The 18,197-nt window shown below is 53.5% G+C and overlaps 2 protein-coding genes across 3 annotated transcripts in view; one reads left to right on the forward strand and one right to left on the reverse strand.

Annotated features, from left to right (window-relative positions):
- CMTM4 (CKLF like MARVEL transmembrane domain containing 4) overlaps nucleotides 1-8,313 on the forward strand; it is an 81,033-nt gene extending 72,720 nt beyond the window's left edge. Inside the window, exon 4 of the mRNA XM_070388297.1 lies at nucleotides 1,028-8,313. Coding sequence (XP_070244398.1) covers nucleotides 1,028-1,192 — 165 coding nt within the window. The 3' untranslated portion in view covers nucleotides 1,193-8,313. The remainder of the gene's footprint in view (nucleotides 1-1,027) is intronic.
- Nucleotides 8,314-9,138: 825 nt separating this feature from the next.
- Nucleotides 9,139-17,993, reverse strand: CMTM3 (CKLF like MARVEL transmembrane domain containing 3). 2 transcript variants are annotated; one of them, XM_070388299.1, is made up of 5 exons: nucleotides 17,979-17,993; nucleotides 17,541-17,765; nucleotides 12,719-12,814; nucleotides 12,206-12,326; nucleotides 9,139-10,292 (listed from the first exon to the last, which is right to left on the reverse strand). In XM_070388299.1, the coding sequence occupies exons 1-5, from the start codon at nucleotides 17,991-17,993 to the stop codon at nucleotides 10,264-10,266; spliced, it is 486 nt and encodes a 161-aa protein (XP_070244400.1). In that variant the 3' UTR covers nucleotides 9,139-10,263. The 2 variants fall into 2 exon arrangements, with proteins under 2 accessions (XP_070244400.1, XP_070244399.1); XM_070388298.1 differs by lacking the exon at nucleotides 17,979-17,993 and adding an exon at nucleotides 13,770-13,925 and having other exon boundaries at nucleotides 17,541-17,816.
- Nucleotides 17,994-18,197: the final 204 nt, after the last annotated feature.

Genomic DNA, 18,197 nt, shown 5'->3' on the forward strand with positions numbered 1-18,197 from the left:
GTCAAAACAAGGCTGGTTCATACACTTTCTGTGCCTTGCTGCTCTGTCCCCTGGGCTTGTGTCCTATTGCTTCTCCTTCAGCTTCTCCTTTGCTAATGATGTCACTGGGCCAGCGGAGGCCCCGGTCCCTTCAGTGCTGTGGTTCTTAAAGTGTGGTCCCTGGAACGGCAGCATCATCCCGGAGTTTGTTGGAGATGGCGTTCTCAGCCTTCCCCAGAGCTGCCAACTTGGCAGTGTGTTTTAACTAGCTCTCAGATGCACACTCTGTCTTGAGCACCTCTGCTTCAGTCTCTGCCCAGCGGAGCCCTGGATGTCTGAAAGGGCTGTTGCTTTTAAGGCCTTGCCTGCCAGTGTGGGGTGTTCATGAAGAAGATGCAGTCTGGACACCACATGGCAGTCAGCACAGTGAGGGGTGGGGGCAGAGGATGGGACCAGGTAAGGTAAGACTGTCTCTCTCTGTGCTCTGCCTTTCTTTATTGTTCGGTATTTACAAAGAATATGCAGCACTTTTATAACTGAGAGGATTTAAGGTTTATTGAGAATACTAAACTGTGAGCTCTCCAAGGTATCACTCAATAGGTTCATCGGTCGTTAGCTAATCATTAAAACACCACCACTTCTCACTCTCAAGCTGCCCACCAGAGCTGCCCATATGAGAGGCAGTGGGGCTGGGGGCTAAGATATGGAATGCTGGGCCTTGTGGCTTGATTTGGGGTCACACTTGAGACCCTGATTTTTCATCTATATGGTGTTTTGTCTACATGGTATTTCTCCCAGGGACCAGTGTCATGAAGGTCTGTAAGAGAGGCCCTTCTGTGATCTCTTTTTCCTTGTAGATCCAGAATACTTCGAAAGAGTCCTGAGGCTGCCTTTTTGTGGGTCACATGACTATGAACTTGGCTAGGGTCTGACAGCTGGACATGTAGTGGGGTCTGGGTGTTGGGGTTATAGCCAGGAGAGGCTAATGCACCTCGCTCACTGTAAGTGCCCAGGGGCCCTGCGGACTAACCCGGCTTGTGTCTTGTAGATATTCGGCTTCTTGGCAACAGCGGCCTATGCGGTGAACACATTCCTGGCCGTGCAGAAGTGGAGGGTCAGCCTCCGGCAGCAGAGCGCCAATGACTACATCCGCGCCCGTACTGAGTCCAGAGATGTGGACAGTCGGCCTGAGATCCAGCGCCTGGACACGTGAGGGCGCGCTGAGTCTTCTCCCCTCTGGTCCTCCTGCCCGTACTTTCAATCAAGTTTTTCTTTCCCTCATCACATCAGATTATCATGTGACTAAGTTGAATTTTGTCCTCCTTGGTAACAGTTCATTCTGGGCAAGGGTTTTCATGGCAGCCCTGATGGTGGGTGCAGGAGGTGGGGGACCCCGTGCCCAGCCTTTCACACAGAGGCGGTGGGAGGGGCCTGCCTCCCCCATCCTCTGGCTTGGTGGCCATGGGAGCCACTGTCCTCGCTGGCCGCCGTGTCCACTTCACTGTTCCTGAGCACAGGCTTCGCGGCTGACTCTGAGCCACCCCCTCATATGTATTCGTGATGAGTCAGGACTCTGGATTAAATGGGGGCTGTTGGAGGGGAAAAAACAAGTATTAAGGAGTGAAACTTTATGGTTGGAGTGATGGGTCAGCAGTGCTTTCTGGGCAACCCCCATAGAGGCCCTGAATGCGCTTTAGTCTCGCTGCCAGGATGCCCCTCTCCCCATTGTTTTCCATGCCTGGGGGCACCGGGACCCCAGCACGAGCATGGACAGCCAGCTGTGACACCAAGGGTCTCGGCGGCAGGTGTGCCCGCTGGGTGCTTTGCTGGCTCTGGGGGAGGCTGGCACCCTCTTGGCTGGGCTCCAGGGCACTGCTGCGCATCAGGAGGTCACCATCTGTTTCCTACCCTGCTGAGACGTCCCTGGAATCATCTTCCTGAATCCCAGAGGCTCCTCCAAGAATACGAGGACCATCTTGTTTTCCAGTTTCCTACCTTCCCTGAATACGCCGAGGCCGGACTGCAGATTTTCTGTCATCTTACCTTCCCAGATAAAAGCCACAGGAGAAACACAGTCTGTCCCACCAGTCCAGACCCTTGCCCATTTGCTGGCCTCACGGACCACAGGTGGGGACACGCCTCTGTCTCGAGGGTATGTGCTGATTTTCAAACGCCTGAGAAGAGTTCTAGAGTGAATTCTGAGTGGCTCCGTCTAGGATTTGAAAACTACTTGAATCTGCACCATGACACCCCCTTTCACTGATGTTTCGGAGGGTGACGACCCTGTACCTCAGGGTCATAACTATGAACGTCGATCTTGGAGGCTGTTGGGGAACATTCTAGTTCCGTAAGGTTTTGTATGAGTTCTCGGTAAAGTGAAGATTATTGTGGTGACTAAGTTACACAGGCCCCTGCGATGCTGTAGTTTTTTGTTTTTTTCTGTTGGAGACTAATTGTTTCTCTTACGGAAAATTTGTTTTTACATGTCGGGTTTTCACTCTTTGAACTGTCCTTAATGTTTACAAACCTCACTCTAGCTCCAATATTTTGTGTTTCACCCTCACCAAGGAAAAGAATGCTCACTGCTGGTGGGAAGATTTTGCATTAATGAGGAGAGTCCCAGATCTTGTGCTAGTGAGCGCTTACAGCTTCAGCAGCGGGCAGTGTCATGAGAGAGGGGGTCTCGGGGAGCAGAGCCTGTGTGAGAAATGTCCAGCCCTGCACAGGCTGGCATTGCCTTCTGCAGAGCAGAGCGGCGTGCAATTTCCTGCACGGGTGGCTTTGTCAGGTAGCACTGCTTGGCTGGGGACCCCGCAGGAAATGGTACTGGCCATCTCTGAAGGGTCGGGGTTAGGGCTCCCTGAACCGAACATCCTATACAACTCAAGTTCTGCTGAAGTTCCTTTCTGGGGCCGTGACCCAGGCCACCTGTTCAAGCCCCTGGTCTGGTCAGAGACCCAGCTTGTCTGGGGGTAACTGACCTCCCACTGTCCCCACCTAGGGCAGCCAGGCCTGGTCACAGCGGTCTGACTGAGCCCTCTTCCCATGGATGTTGTGAGGCAGTACAAACCAGGCTTCACAAACCTTGTACCTATTATGTGTAGTGACTTTTGAGGAGATTATGACATCTGGATTTTATCTGTTCATTTTATATATTTATTTTGCATTTGTAGAGTGTATATGCTTTGTCAAAATGGGGCTTATTGCCCTCTGAGAATTCCATTTAAAAACAGGGTTACAAAGACTCAGCCTTGCATCAAATGGGGCCCACTTGGAAGGACCACCCTGAACTTTATCAGAAATCTCCTTCTGGGATTCATGTTACTGGGCCTCAATAAAAAGCTGCCTTTGAAGTGAGATTGGAAAAAAGAAGACTCTTCAGGCGAGGGTTGTTGCCCAAGTTTTTCCAAGTCACTTCAATAAAACCGGTTATCATCTGGCTGAAAGGAGTCTGTTGGTATCCTGAGGATGTGCTGTCAGCTGCAAGGAACGGTTCTGAAGCCCACTGAAGTTGTACACGCTGACATGATAAAAGGTGATGACACCTTGTGCCATAGGCCACTTAGGAATTAATTTACATCTTAGTGTTAGAATCTTGGAATTATTTATGTCCCTGTAACTATTTAATGTCCTTTGTGCCATGAGGCTCTCCCATGGTTTTTGTAAATATATTTCTTTATATTTAATTAGCTCCCAGTATAGCCGAAAGTGACCAGATATGCTGACTGGTGGACTGTAGAGTCTTGTCACGTGGTGAGAAGGAAGGAAGGAAGGAATATGGTTGTCTAGTGTGAATGGAAAGACACTCGCATTTTCTTTATGTTGTTTCTGTGTACGAACAAGACAATCTAGATTTGGGGAGGCTTAAAAGGGCTTTTTTTTTTTTGCAAATTGAAATAAGCTTATTTTTGCATTTAATAGTTGTAATATGGACCAGTGTCAGTTTGGTTTGGGGAATTTTTAAGACTGAGGCAACCTTAGTGTTTTTTAATTTTCTGGTGGCATGATATTGGCATTCACAGTTGATGCCCAACTTGTATACGTTTGAATTTGTTCCTGGATACTGGATGGTTGAAACCCTCAAGCATTTGGTGGAACCTCTGGTGGTTTTAGATGGATGCAAACACTGACGTCTTCAGAGAAAGTTTATCCTGGCATCGATCCAGTTGATGTGGTATTTTTTCTTTTCTCTGATTCTCCTTTACCCTCCCTTCACGTTGCCGAAGACATGGCAGGGGGGTGGGGTGCCTTACCCCTTTCATACAGAGAGATTCCAGTCACGAGAGCCTAAAGATACTCGTCAGCTCTATATAAAGCCGGGGAAGGCACAGGCAGTTACAGATTAAAACCTCACAGCAGAAGTTCTATTTGAAGTAAAGGAAACAGATTCTCACTCTGCAGCAAGTCATTCAAGAGAGACAACCTTTGCCCACAGAAAGGCAAGAATGTTGACGCCTGCCCAGTCCCAATATCCATGTCTTCCTTGGCAGCTTGAACCAAAGTGCCAAAGTGGACGGAGCCCAGGCTGGCCGCAGGGAAGTGGGGACCCAGTCTGGTTCTGGGGCTTGGCTCTGGGAGGTGGATGTTACCCCCTACCCTTTGGGCACCATCACTGTCCCTTGGCTAAAGGCTCCTTCCTGTGGGCAGCCATGGAGTGCGTCTGACCCCACCCCATGTCAGAGGCTTCTTGAGAGAGCTTTGTGACTCAGTTGAAAACATTCCTAGTCTTTTAAAGTTTGCAGTTTCATTCGCCTTTCTTTGAGGCTTTCTGAGTGACTCAGTCTTGGGTTGAGCCACAGGCGGTCTCTGAGGAGATAAAGCACTAACTCTGGTCTGCACATGTATGTGAATTCCTGCTTGCAGCAAATGACCCTTGAATACCCCCTCCATATGTCATGTGTGTGTGGCCCAAGCTCACCTTTTCTCATAGACTCACCTGTGCTGTTTGGGAAGGAACCCCTCACTTCTCCATGTGTTTAAGAGGTGGACCAAGTCCCTAATCTCGGGCTCTGCAGGATTTTCAGTGGGCTGTTCTTAGAATCTGCCCTGACAGAGTGTGGAGACAACACGTGGCCACTTTAGGGATTCTGGGAGGCAGTGGCGATGTAAGTGGGTCCCGGTGTGCCACCCATGTTCCAGACAAAGCAGCCATGAAGTCTTTGTGCCAAGGCCTGATAGTCATTTTCTGCACATGTGTTTTACAGGAAAACATGACACTAAGCAGATAGCAAAAGGCGAAAACTACTCAGCTGAGGGCTGCTTCTAAATTGACTGTCCGAACCACGTAAAAAATGGCTTCCTGCTCTAGTGACTGCCATTAGCGAGTGAGGTCTCCAGACACGTTTCTAGCTCCTGGTGAAGTGTGCAGAACCCAGGGGCTCTCTTCATTAGCACCCACTCCCAGGACCAGCTCAGTGACAGCTGATGAGGGAGCAGGGGCGGGTCTGGGAGGTGAGAGGAGTGGGGAGCAGGCCCAGACCATCTGCTGAGGGCCTGTCGAGAGCACTGGGCATGGTTACCCACCCCGGCTGTGCTTGGTTAACTACCTCCTGTCCTCTTTGGAAAAGCAGAGTCTTGTATTCCGGAACCCACTTGAGAGTGGGAGCCGAATGTGGGGACCAGTGTGCCTGGGCACTGCTGGGCTCTTTGTGTGAGTTTGGGAACTCACAGGTGTGGACAGGTGACTCAGATTCTGATCTGGGGGCCCCTCAGAGAGGACGCAGACCCGACACCGCCTGCCTCCAGCCGTGTAAACCTTCCTGGCTCTTTGTAAAATCTTCATTTCTTCTCCCCTCAGCAGATATAGCTGAAATCGTAACTGGTTGAGAAGGTAATTGGAAATCTTTGTGGCTCTTTACATTTCTTTTATTTAGAAACCATTTCTGCCCTCAATATCTGTTAGATCTAGAAGAATTCTTTTTCTCAAAGTTTAATGTTTGTTTAGCTTTTCTTCATACCAGTAAATGGCATTTATATACTTATAGGCTTGAAACTCCCTTCTTTGGTTTAGATTATATTCTCATTTCATTTGGATGTAATTTCTCAGCCTTAGGGATTTATTTTTTCCTTTCTTGTTTTTATTATTCTATAAACATTAAAAAAAATTACCCACCAGCCCGCTGAGTCTAAATCAGTGGCAATTTGCCTAAAGTTTCATTTATGGATCCTTGAATCATGTGTCTTTTTCACAGGGTTAATTTGTTGTCTAGTTTTTATTCCAAGACTTCAGTCTGGGTACTTGCTATCTGGACACCCTGGTGTGTCGTGTCTCCTTTGGAATGCATTCTACACAGGGCCGAGAGCCTTCAAGAAGGGGTTAATAGCCTGGACTCTAGTGAGCTACATGAGAACTTTCATTTAGAGTAGGACCTTGTCTCAAATGACCTTAATCAGCTTTGCTGGCAGGATTAGGGTGAGGCCCGAAGCTTCTTTTCACCATTGCGCCTCAGAAGAGAGAACGCGTGACACAACTGATTTGACGAGGGTTTGTACTGATGGGATTCAGTAATAATCTGAAACTATCCAATTTGAGTCATCTTGGGAGGATGCTGCTGAAACCCAGTTGGAAGCACCCCTTGTATCAAGACAGCCACCCGAAGGAATGGTCAGGAAGCGAGGACAGCGTGGGGGCCTCGTGCCCAGGCAGGCAGGGCTGCGTCTGGCTGCTTCCCTCTGCGGCCCATTTTGCTTTCCTGCCTTTTCCAGAATTGATTTCCCAAGTTTCAGGACTTTGCTCTCCTCTCTGCAGATGTGAGGAAGGCAGCTACTCCGGGCTTAGAGGGAAAACTGACTGGTCTCCTGGGGGAGCTCAAGGGTGGGACGCCTGTGCACCGCCCTCATCCCCCCAGGACTGGCCCAGGCCCAAGGCCTCACCTGCTCCCAGCTCTGTCACTCCGTAACCTGTTTAAAAATGAGTTTTCAAACCCTGCCTCATGATAAAACTGACGTACGGGGATAAAACCAATGCTTCTCCTAAGCAATAAGAGAACGCTAGGGGGCGAAACTATTTGTATATGTTGAAATTTGTAAGGGTTTAGGAACCCATGGCAAAGACAGTTAGCTATTTATTACAAGTATGACTATACTTTTTCCTTTTCCCAAAGTAGGTAGTTGTGTCTTTGGATATTCTAAGACAAATAATAATCACTTCACCTTGGTGCCTTCCGTGTCAGTCACATAAACACTCCCGTCAATCATGGAATTGAAAAAGATGCACATTTGGTTCAACAAGATAACACTATTTTTGTAGCATGATTTTAGATTGTGTCCTTTTAATATTGCTTTCAGCAATGCTAGTTTTGAGGTTTGGTCGTTTTCCCTTTAAAACTTCACTATGTATTTTTAAAAAGAAAAAAAGAAATCCAACCCCTCAGCTTTCCCTTGTCTCTTCTCTGCTGCTTTCTCCCCAACACCTTGTTTCCGCTTACTTAAACAGTCTGAGAGTAAGAGTATATTTCTGTGAAATAGTTATTAATCAGTATAACTGTATTTGGCATTTTTTTACCCACTTGCTACTTCTGAACAGCCACTGCTCACCTCAGATGGTAAGAGGAAAGTGGTTCCATAAGAACAGAACATTCTCGGTGCTCTGAGTTCCCTTCTTTGGGTCTGAAACGGTGACAAGCCCTTTCCCGGTTGCTGCATGTCTTCCAGATTTGCTCAGGCCATCCTCCTCCATGGCCACCAGCTTGCCTCTGCCCGTGTAAGACGTCCTGGGGCAGGAGTGGGAGTGGGGACTCTGTTGGTCTCAGGTTCATCTTCCACTCGGATCTCTGGTTCATGGATGCCCTGGATAGGTTAGACGGCCCTTTCTGGTTTCCGGCCCAAACATACTAGATTCTGTGCTGTGATGAGCTTGGTGAAGACACAGATGACCTTTCGCTTTCCCGCCCCTGCAGGACTGAGTTATGTCTGGTCAAGAGAAATCTTGAGGAAACTAGCTGAGTCCATTTAAAATGAAGGCATGGATTTATTGAAACATTAAAAAAAAATTTTTTTTTTCCGCTTTGAAGGGTCAGACAGAGTTATTTTCTAACAAAGGAAGACGAGTGAGATGGCTGATAATTCCCATGTGACTACTCTGGTACTTGGCCCAGTGGCACTTGGGGGAGGGGCAATGTTAATTTAATAACTACTACACTTTGCTTCTTAAAAGTCTATTTCCTTTAACAGTGTAGATGCAGCTGTGGGGTGAGCTGGGGTGATGTGTGTTCAGCGAACTTGTTTATGCTATTGGGCAGTCTGAGCTCCCGTCCTGGCTTCTGAGGCTGGTGTGGGCACCACTCAGCTCCCACCAGCCCAGATGTGGCCATCCATTCAGAGTGGTTTGGGGGGCCCCAGAGCCTTCGCTCCTGTTGGTTTATTCCTGACAGCCTACAAAGCCTCACACTGCCCTCAGTTTTCCCCCTTTATTTCTTTTGAAGGACCAATTTTTTCACGGTACTTGTCCTGATTGTTTTCATAGTGTTCAAATCTGTATTTTTGTATGTAGAGGGAAATAATTTTCTCAACACTAATCGCTAATAAATATTGAATTGTCATGAAGGAGTTCTTGTTTAATAAACGGACGTGTAAAAACAGTTATCGTCTCTTTCTTCACTCTGCCTTGCTCCCACCCCTTAAAGGCTGTGGCCCGGATCCTAAAACAGGCTTGTGAGCTGGGGGCCAAACAGCCATAGTGGGGGTGAGGATACTTCGGTATTGCTGTTGACCGGTGGCTTGGCCAGGGCTGGCAAGGTGGAGCCACTCCCAGCAGCCCATCGGCTCTTGCAGGTTCTACTTTCATACGTGTTTTCAGAACACGTTACATATTGTGCGAAAAGCTGGGGCAGAGTGCCTTGATCTTTCCCATCACCTGGGCCAAGACACTGACTCACTGCGGGATTGTTAGCTTGATGTGAGAAGCTGAGACCCCCAGGCCTCTCGTGGAGACCTGAGCAAGTCACCGAACCTTCCGTCAGATTCCTGACTACAAGAGGATCATGTGAGGAGTAAAGAGCCCACACGAAGATGCCTGGCGGGGAGCAAGTGCACGGGCATCGCTGCTGTAACCTGCAGATGCAGGATCCACGTGGGGCGTGGGACCACTCCGTGCTGATGCCTCTCACCTGACAGCGTTGCTCTGGTGTGTAAGGTTTTTATCAAACACACACACTCCAAGCAGGAAGTCAGTCTGGTTTAATCCATGATGGCTTTTTTCAGGATAGGAGATTCACATGCAAGAGAAGAAGAAAAGACTACAAATGCCCAAATCATGGGTCCAGAACTCTGGCTCATTCACAAGGTCTCTTGGGTCACAGGAAATGCCATTGAAGAAGCTGCTTTTGTGTTAAAAAAAAAAACAAAAAAAAACATAAAGTAACAAAATCCTATTGAAGATATATGCACAGCATAAGGTCCTTAGGTGAACACAGAAGGCACGTCTCACCCCTCATGTGGGTCAGGTGTCCAGAAGTATTGTCCTGAGGGCCTGGGAGCCGCTCACCTGCTGACGGCCCCAGGAAAGAGAGGGTTGGGCTGGGCCTGCCCAGCTGCCCCGCGCGCTGTCGCTGCCACTTGTTACTTGGAGCCCTCAATCTTTTGGACCTGGTAAGCTAGTCTACGAGCTTTGCTTTGAAACAGTCGTACACCCAGAATAGGCAGGTCACCTGAAGTCATGGTCCTGCTCTCCAAAAGTGTGAGGTGGGCAATGGGACCTACTCTCTCCTAGGTCACAGGGTAAAGGCTAGTTTTCTCCCTGCTTCAAGAATGAAGAGGGAACTGGTGCTCCTTGAACAAAAGAATTTTTGGAAGGATCATTATTGACAAAGTGCCTGGCATGAGCAGGGGCCCCAGCCACAGAAGGAAACCACCGGGGCCCAGGGCTTGGCCCTGTGGCAGTCTTTATCTTGCTTCTTTCCCTGACACTCGCCAAGGCATGAAGGGCCCCCCGTGATGGGGTAACAAGGCTCCATCTGCTCTGCCCCCGTGCTTATTTTTGGCAGAGAGGTTAAAGGGCTTAAGGTCCTGGGGCAGAAATGAGAAGGGGCGGAATATTCACAATGCCCTCACAGCAGAGAGGCTGGACAGTGCTAAGCCAAGGGCTGCCATTGTGTATACCGGGGCTCGGGGGCTCAGGAATGTTGCTTGGGGCTGTAAGGAGGCCTGCTCTGTCAGCAGCTCCCACTGCTGCTCGAGAAATCACAGCCTCCCTCCCCACAGGCTTCCCTGGCCACACTCTGGCTGGCCTGGTCAAGTGCGGGAGCGGAGGCCTGCGTGGCTCAGGTGCCAAGGCAGGGCAGGTCTTCAGTCGGAGTCAGAGTCGGAATCCTCTTCTGAAAGGAAAGCAGAGAGGACGCTTGGCAAGAGCTCTGGGGCCAGTGGTACCTGAGAGCCGACTCCGGGGAGGCGCTGTCAGCCCTGGCCTCAGGCCACAACAGCTGATGGTGGTGTCCGCTTGGTGTGGTGTGGGGACTACGAGTGCCTGATACCCTCTAGGCTGCAGCAGAAGGGAAGCGGGGAACCCAGATGCCCCTTCCTCTGGGGCCCCAGGCCCTCCCAAATCTGCCTGGCTGTTTTCCCTGCAGGTGGCAGGCTTGTCTATCTGCCCCGCCCCCCAGCCTGCAGTGGGGCTGGCTGTAGTCTGAGAAACTAAAACATACTGGAAAAGCAGGGAGCTTGTTTTTAGCCATTTCAGTCTCCCCTGCCCCAGGAGTTTCAATGTCACCTGCCTGGGGACAGCAGGCCCTCAGTGTAAAGAAGCCCCGCAAAAGCCCCCCTTGTCTCTATCCAGCCCTGGGTCACTGCTGATCCTCACAGGGCATGGCCACCTGTTCCAGAACACCTCACCTGGACGGGGGCGCCTGCTCTTTACAATCTGTTGTCCTCACTCCCCCTGCCCCGTTTATTTTGCCTGCACACTCCTACAAATCTATCAAAACCCAGCTCTAGGGTCGCCTCCACAGCCTCCGAGCTGGCCTGTAGGATGGGCACTCCCTCAGCTGCTTCATCTCCACCTCTGTGAGCCCTCGTTTTGCTGTTGTAGTTGACGTCAACTCGGGTTCCTCCTGCTCCCTGTTGACGCCGTGCGTGTACACCACCACTGTCTCTGGGCCTGATTCCTGCCCCCTCAACTCCCTGAGGGCAGGTAGTTAGCCTGCCCATCTGCACACCCCTAGGGCCCAGCACACGGCAGCCTCAGCAGGTGTTTGGGTCAATAGATGCTGACAGAAGGCCTGGGAGGGATCGGGGACACCGGACTTGGGGGGAGGAGTTGTGCTGAGCCAAACATCCGATTTACTCACTTGCAGGGAGCTGACATCTGTCTGTCCATTTAAAGCCTGCTTGGGGGTTTGGAGAGGGACAGGCAGGTAAACAGCTTGGGCCCTCCAACCCAGGTCAGCTCCTGGGCTTCCCTGCATTTCTGTGTTGGAGCCTCCACTGCCCCTCCAGGTCCCGCCCCTCTGGGCAGGGACCTCTGTCTCCTCTGATGGCCTCCCTGGGCAGGAAAGCCCCAGGCTGTGGCTGAGGAAGCTCTGAGAGATCACAAGCTCCAAATTGGCTTGGTCCCTCTGGGCATGTCCCTCAAGGGCCCCCCTGTGCTGCACATATGCACCCCAAGGATGTGACATGTTGATATGGCTGCTGTCATGGATGGAAAAACCAGCCATCCAGCTTGCAGGCTTTTCCTTTCTTTTTCAGTCAGGTAATGGCACAACAGCCATTCTGAGCTGAAGGATGGCTGGAGGAGGCCAGAAAGTCTGTGGCACTTCTCCCTGGATATAAAAAATATCCATCCTTGGATAAAACAAGCCCGAGCTGCCCTGTATTTGCCTGGGACTGTGGATAAGAGCTTGGCTTGCTGGTCTTTAAGCTGGGGGGCAGGCACGACTGGAGACGGGGGGCTACTCTGGGACCAGTGGCTGCTCTGCAGCCCAGTGGACAGCGCCCAGGAGTGGTCTCGTGAGGCGAGGAGGTGCCAGGCGTGCCCTCAGCGTGCCCTTCCTGGAAAGGCTGAAGCCCCAGAGAACCGTGTGTTCCCCGGAGGGGAGCAGTTTTATCATCAGTGCCACACGAAGAGATACTAGAACCAGGCTGTGAACACACTTCCTGCCCGTAGGGAGAGAGGAAATGCTCTTACTCCAGCCTTAAACTAGCCAAGAGCCCGCAAGGGAGGGCAGGGTCCCCGCAGTGACCATCCCAGGTGATGGGCCCGGTTCTCTGGTGGAGCCCACAGGTGGCCACCCACCTTCTGCCTTGTCAGCTGTGGTCTCCTGTGCGGAGTCCTCTTGTTTGAGGAATTTGGCTACATCGTTAAAGATCAGGTAGAAATCAATGGCAAACACGATGGTGGCAAAGAAGCCAAACACCTGTGGAGACAGGGGCAGGGCGGATGGCACATGTCAGCAGGAACAGGGAGCCTGAGAAGGGGAAGGCCACCCAGGGCAGCTGCCGACCCGTCCCCATAGCTTGTCTTCATTTGCTTGGATAAGCAGCTCAGAATGGCAGGCACAGACCCTCTCCCATTAATGACAGATAGGCAATCGAGCTGTTCATTTGGTTTGGCCAACAGCCTTTCCAAATTCTGGGCAGAGTCAGTCTTCAACCAGAGGACTGTGGCGTTGCTGAGATCCACGATGAAAGGCCAAGGTACCTCAGCAGAAGCAGACTGTGCCCAAGGAGCTAGGAGGGGTACCCACTTAGGAGTGAGGTGAACGTGAGTGGGGCACCCCTCCTTCCCAGAGGTTGGGGAGCAACTCACCCCGGCTGCTTTGGAAGCCCCATCTGGGTATTTGGCCACGGCTGTGATGGAGATGGCAAAGTAGATGAGGGCTGCTGTGACACAGCGGAGGAAATCCTGGGGAGACAGGGGTGCAGTCACATGGCTGTGAGCTCCCTGGTGTGGGGCACACAGCATGGGAAGGTGTCCACAGGGAGCTGAGGCAGGGGAGAGGGGCTCAGAAGGGCAGTGTGTGCCAAGGACAGGGCCGGAATCCCACTGTCAGATCCGAGACATAGGCGGGGCCCCCAGACCAGCCTCCACGCACTCCCCCTTCCAGGCCCCACCTGCACGCCCTGGTCCTCCTCCAATCTCTACTCCTGCCCTGTCCAGGTGCCTCCTGCCTGCCATTCTCTGACAGGTGGACAACAGGGTACGGACCAGGCTGCAGCCCACCCTGTGGCCAGGCCCATCTGGTGGAAACCTTGTCACCGGCTCCCTCTGGCTCTCCAACAGCGAGATCTGGTCACTGGTCTTGCTTTGCCACATGCTTGTGGCAGATCCATTTATGTACCACGGTTTGCACCTACTGATCCCTAAAATGGGGACAGGGCAGAAAGCTGGAGACCAGGGTTCAAGTGTTTCAAGTGTACCTTTGCTGTCCCTTCTGACTCATTTCACACAGCAAAGTCCAGGGTGGGTTTCTGGGCCTTCCCAGGTGATAAAATGAGTTGCCAGATGGCTGAGATCTGGGAGAGCCCTTCAAGTCCTCAGTTAACCCGCCCTGCCCTATATGGAAATGGCTAGAATTCCTGTGGCTGAGGCTCATTCCAAAAGGCCCAGCTGGGAGCACCAGCGCCACCTGATGGCCAAGGGTGAGAATGCCATCTGGGTTCACAGCCTCACAGAAGGACCCTGGAGGCCCAGGAGGTGGGCAACCTGCTCTGGGTCCCCTGGCTGCTGCATTGTGAGGCCTGGATCACCCGAGGCCAGGCCTTCCCACCAGGTTCCAACTAGCTGCAAACAGCCTCCAGTGACTTGAAGGGAGGGTGAGGGCCAGCCAACCTCTTCCTCCTGGGGCCCCAGCCCTCACCATCATGGGCCAGCACAGGCCCTGCCACTTGTCATTCAGCTGCATGGCATCAGCAAAGAGGAAGCAGAGGGCCAGCAGGAACTCCAGCAGGGGCGCCGTGAGGAAGGCAGATGCTGAGGACGCCACATAGCAGACGAAGATGATGAACGAGAGACCCTGGGAGGTGAGGGAGGGAGAGGTCAGGGCCTGTGCACAGCCCCACCCTGCAGGCAGGAAGAGAGGCGGCTCCAGCATGGAGTGACCTACCCAGTTCTCCAGTCGCAGGATTAGAACCCACACGCTGCTGCCCCCAGTGCCTCTGGGCATGGCCCTGCACCCAGGCTCAGGCTAGCTCCCTGCCAGGACCCAATGAGGAAGCCCCAGCCTCTCACAGCATCCAGTCCCCCAGAAGGCTACCTCCCCACCACCCACCCCTGAGGCTCTCTGGCAGAATCCATCCAACCCAGATGGTGCTCCACAAGGGAGAATCAAACCTACGCCCTCTCAAAGGCAGTCAACTAAGCAAGAGCCAGTTTCAGAAAATTACACCCCAAACCCAAGATCTGTGCTTTTCAATGAATGAAGAATTTACATGAAAAACAGGACACAAATCTGGCACTTTAGTAAATAATATGCCTGCTGAAGTATTCAAGAGTTGAAATGTACCAATGTCTGCAATTTACTTTGGATGCACCAAAAATAAAACGGATTGGACTCCCCTGGTGGTACAGTGGATAAGAATCTGCCTGCCAATGCAGGGGACACTGGTTCGATCCCTGGTCCAGGAACACTCCACATGTCAAGGAGCAACTGAGCCTGTGTGTGCTCATACACCAAGAGCCTGTGCTCCAGCAACAAGCAAAACTACAATAAGAAGCCCATGCACCGCAGTGAAGAGTAGCCTCTGCTCGCCACAACTAGAGAAAGCCCACCCAGTGCAACCAAAAATAAATTATAAAAAAGTTAAGAAAATGAACTGATGGACAGAGAGATATGTGAGAGGGGCTTCCCCGATAGCTCAGTTGGTAAAGAATCCACCTGAAATGCAGGAGACCCCAGTTCGATTCCTGGGTCAGGAGGATCTGCTGGAGAAGGGATGGATAGGCTACCCATTAGAGTATTCTTGGGCTTCCCTTGTGGTTCAGCTGGTAAAGAATTTGCCTGCAATGTGGGAGATCTGGATTTGATCTCTACTTTGGGAAGATCCCCTGGAGAAGGTAACGGCTACCCACTCCAGTATTCTGGCCTAGAGAATGCCATGGACTATATATAGTCACGGGGTCACAAAGAGTCAGCCAGGTTGCCAAGAGATTTGAGAGAAAGTAAGTAGCAAGTAAGGCAACTGTATAATTGGTGGGCATATGTTTTTGCTGTATATTTTCAAATTTTCATAATAAGGGAAAAACATCCAGAGGGAGAGGGCGTGGTGACACTGCCGCTGCATGCCCTGCTGCGTCACTGGTCCAGCCTTTGCGAAAGGAGGCGCAAGGTGTCATGAGGAACTGATTGAGAATGAAATGTTTTCTGCAACTTGGCAACTGATGTGGGAGGATGCCAACGCCCGGTTAGTTCTGCATAGGGTGCACTGGGAAGGGCAGATGGGGTTGATGGGCTGTTCACAGGCCAGGGTCTGACGAGGTTTGTGAGAGCTCCTCACCACCACCCATGCACCCAGTGCTGTTCACAGCCCACTTTGCAGATGAGAAGAGTGAGGTTAAGAGAGATGAAGTGGCTTGCTCAGTGTCATACAGCTAATAAAAGGGCATCAGCATTTGAACTCTGGTCTGGCTGACTCCACATGTGTTCTTAAGCAATCCTGCTCCATGGTTGCTGGCCCTTTTCCGTTCTGGTTTCGGTCACTCTGGCTGGGTTTGAGCACGTCCATAGCTGAGTAGCTCAGAGCGGGGCTGGGGGGCTCGGGAGGGATGACACCCAGATGCCCCACAGGGCGCACCATGGTGACTTCAGACAAATGAGCTGCAGAGCACAGGTGTCTGCTCTGAACATGACAACGGAGGTAGCTGAGCCCAGCTTGAACAGATGGGAAACTAAGGCACAGAGATGTGCTGAGAGGCTGCTGGAGCCTCCCAAGAAGACAAGGCCACCGGACTCTGGCCCAACCCTATCCTCTACTTCCTGTGCCAAAGGCTGTTATCTGTGGCCCTCATTTTCCTTTCCCCTACCCGCAGAGCCTGATCCTGGGGATCCCCCTTTTGATTCTGTTCCTCATTCCCCGGATCCCTGGTGGCAACTTCCTCCCTCTTCCTGCCCATGTCAGCCTCCCACTTGCTTGGGCCTGGGGGCAGCCAGAGGTGACCTGAGGACGCAGGAGTGATCTCAACTGGCTCCCCTTGCCTCTTCAGTGCCCATCCCTCATCCACCCTTCCTCCCCTCTTCATCCACCTGGACCTAGGATCTTGGTGCCCAGTTTTGCCAAGGGCCTCCTCTATGCTCTGCCCACCCCTCCTCCACCCATGAGGAGGGCTTGAGTTGGGTGTGTTTGGGGTCCCCTCAGTGGGCCTTGGACTCAAGGCTTCTCTCCACAAATGTGGCTCCTATCAGTCTGCAAAGTGGCCAACCAGGAGGTGACTCCGAGCAGTGTGAGCTGAGTCCGGGATCCGGGTGCCTCATGTGGGGAGTTGGACAGGTGCTGGCCTTGTGACCTCTGAGCTGACCCCAGAGGCAGGAGGAGGTGATAGGACCGACGCCTGCAATCTGCCCCCTGGGAGCCCAAAAGAGAGGTGGGGACAGAGTCCTCCCTCTGATCCCTGCTGTTCTCAACCATGCTGTCACCTGACCTGCAACTGATCCGGGTCAAATCCCCTAGACGCTGCGGCCTCAGCTTTCCCGTCTGCAAAGTGGGAATAATGACAGGGGTTATCAAATTGCTGGAGATTCAAGTAACAAGTGCTTCTGTCTCATCCCGCCTCCCCACTAGGCATCTTCCCTCCCTTCCCTCCCCTCCACGGAGGCCCAGCTCCAACCCCCAACCCCACAGGCCGACAGTGCGAGGGATTTTCAGTGTCCCGAAGACAAAGGGCTGATGGGCGTGGGTGGGGGTGCGGGAAGGAAGGAGCTCAGAGGGGGTGGGACGGCTGGGGCTGGATCCCAGAGAGGGCGGGGAAGAGGGGGATGAAGTCATCACCCCCAGCCGCCCCTCCGCAGTCTGGGTGGGGGTAGGCTCCTGCGCGCCCCCCAACCTTGTGGGCCGGGCCTCACTCAATCCCGGGGGGTCGCGCCCTCCCCACGGCTGGCGGGACTCCACTCTGGTTTACGCCCAGCAGCTCGAGGCCGGGTCGGTCCTCCCTGCGCCCGAGGAAGCGAGCCAAGGAGCCGTGGGCCCACCCCGGGTCGCAAAGGGCCGATGCCTCCCGGGTCCGGCAGGGGCGTGGCGGGAGGTTTTGCGGAGCGGGGTGCCCGTGAGGGAGGCCTGAAGATGCGGGAACGCAGCCCGTCCCAGGGGTCCAGAGAGGGCGGAGGGCCCGGAGGTCACACAGCGCCGGGCTGCGCTCCCCGGGGTCCGGTCACTGCGTCTGTGAGCCCCCTCCCCGGGCTCCCCTGAGGCCCCCGCATCGCCTGCGACCCGTGCGCGGTTCAGCTTCAACGAGCCCATCCCAAACGGAGGAAGTTTGCCCAACTCAGCCCAACTCTGCGGGGCTGCGAGCGAGGCCGGCGGGCGAGGCGCCGGGCGTGCAGACAGCGGCGCCCCAGCCCCACGCCCGGGGGCTGCAGGCGGGGGCGGCCGCTGGGGGCTGGGCTCCGCCTGGAGCGGGCCGTGGGCGCCGCACTCACCGTCTCCGCCAGCAGGAGGCGGCCTTTGAGCGAGCAGAGGAAGGCGCGCGCCGGCAGGAGGGCACGGAGCCCGGGAAGGGCCGCGCTGGGCTGGGTCCGGCCGGCGGGCTCGGGGTCCGGGTCGGGCTCCGGGTCTGGGGGCCACATTGCGGCGGCGGCGGCCGATGCTGAGGCTCGGCCTCGCTCCCTCTCACCCTGCGCCCGGGAGGGAAGCGGAAACCCCGACTGTGCGGAAGGAGAGCCGGGCTAGACTCGCAGGGCGCGGGGGCGCATCCCTGCCGCTCCGCCCCCACCCCCGCCCCGCCCCGCCCCTCCTCCCTTGCTGTGCTTTTCTCGCCTCCTCGCCTGCAGCCCTCCTCCCTGACTCCTGCCCCCTCCTCTCCTCTCTCCCCTCTTCCGCCCGCCTTCCTCCTCCTCCGCCCCTCCTACCCCTCGAACCTCGGCTGCCCGCATTCCTGCAGCCCGCGCTGGCCCGGGGCTTCCTCAGACCCCCGCCTTCTCCCCTCACCCCTGTCCTGGCGGCCGGAGACCTTATTGCCGCCACCCAACACTCCGTCGGAGTTCTCAAACCACCCCTCCTTGCCCAGAAGATTGTTGGCTTTCGTTGTCTTCCGTCTAACTTCTGCCCATGCGTGCTGGGGACCCAGGAACTTAGGC

Source organism: Bos mutus, chromosome 18 (genome assembly GCF_027580195.1).
Source record: "Bos mutus isolate GX-2022 chromosome 18, NWIPB_WYAK_1.1, whole genome shotgun sequence".
NCBI lineage: Eukaryota > Metazoa > Chordata > Mammalia > Artiodactyla > Bovidae > Bos > Bos mutus.

What these genes read in the sequence shown, in the direction of transcription:
- CMTM3 (XM_070388298.1), bottom strand. Translation starts at nt 17,687, where the DNA reads ATGTGGCCCCCAGACCCGGAGCCCGACCCGGACCCCGAGCCCGCCGGC. An exon ending in GCCTGTGCTGGCCCATGATG is followed by an intron (nt 12,815 to 13,769) that starts GTGAGGGCTGGG and finishes CTGTCTCCCCAG; the next exon opens with GATTTCCTCCGCTGTGTCAC. An exon ending in GGGCTTCCAAAGCAGCCGGG is followed by an intron (nt 12,327 to 12,718) that starts GTGAGTTGCTCC and finishes CTGTCTCCACAG; the next exon opens with GTGTTTGGCTTCTTTGCCAC.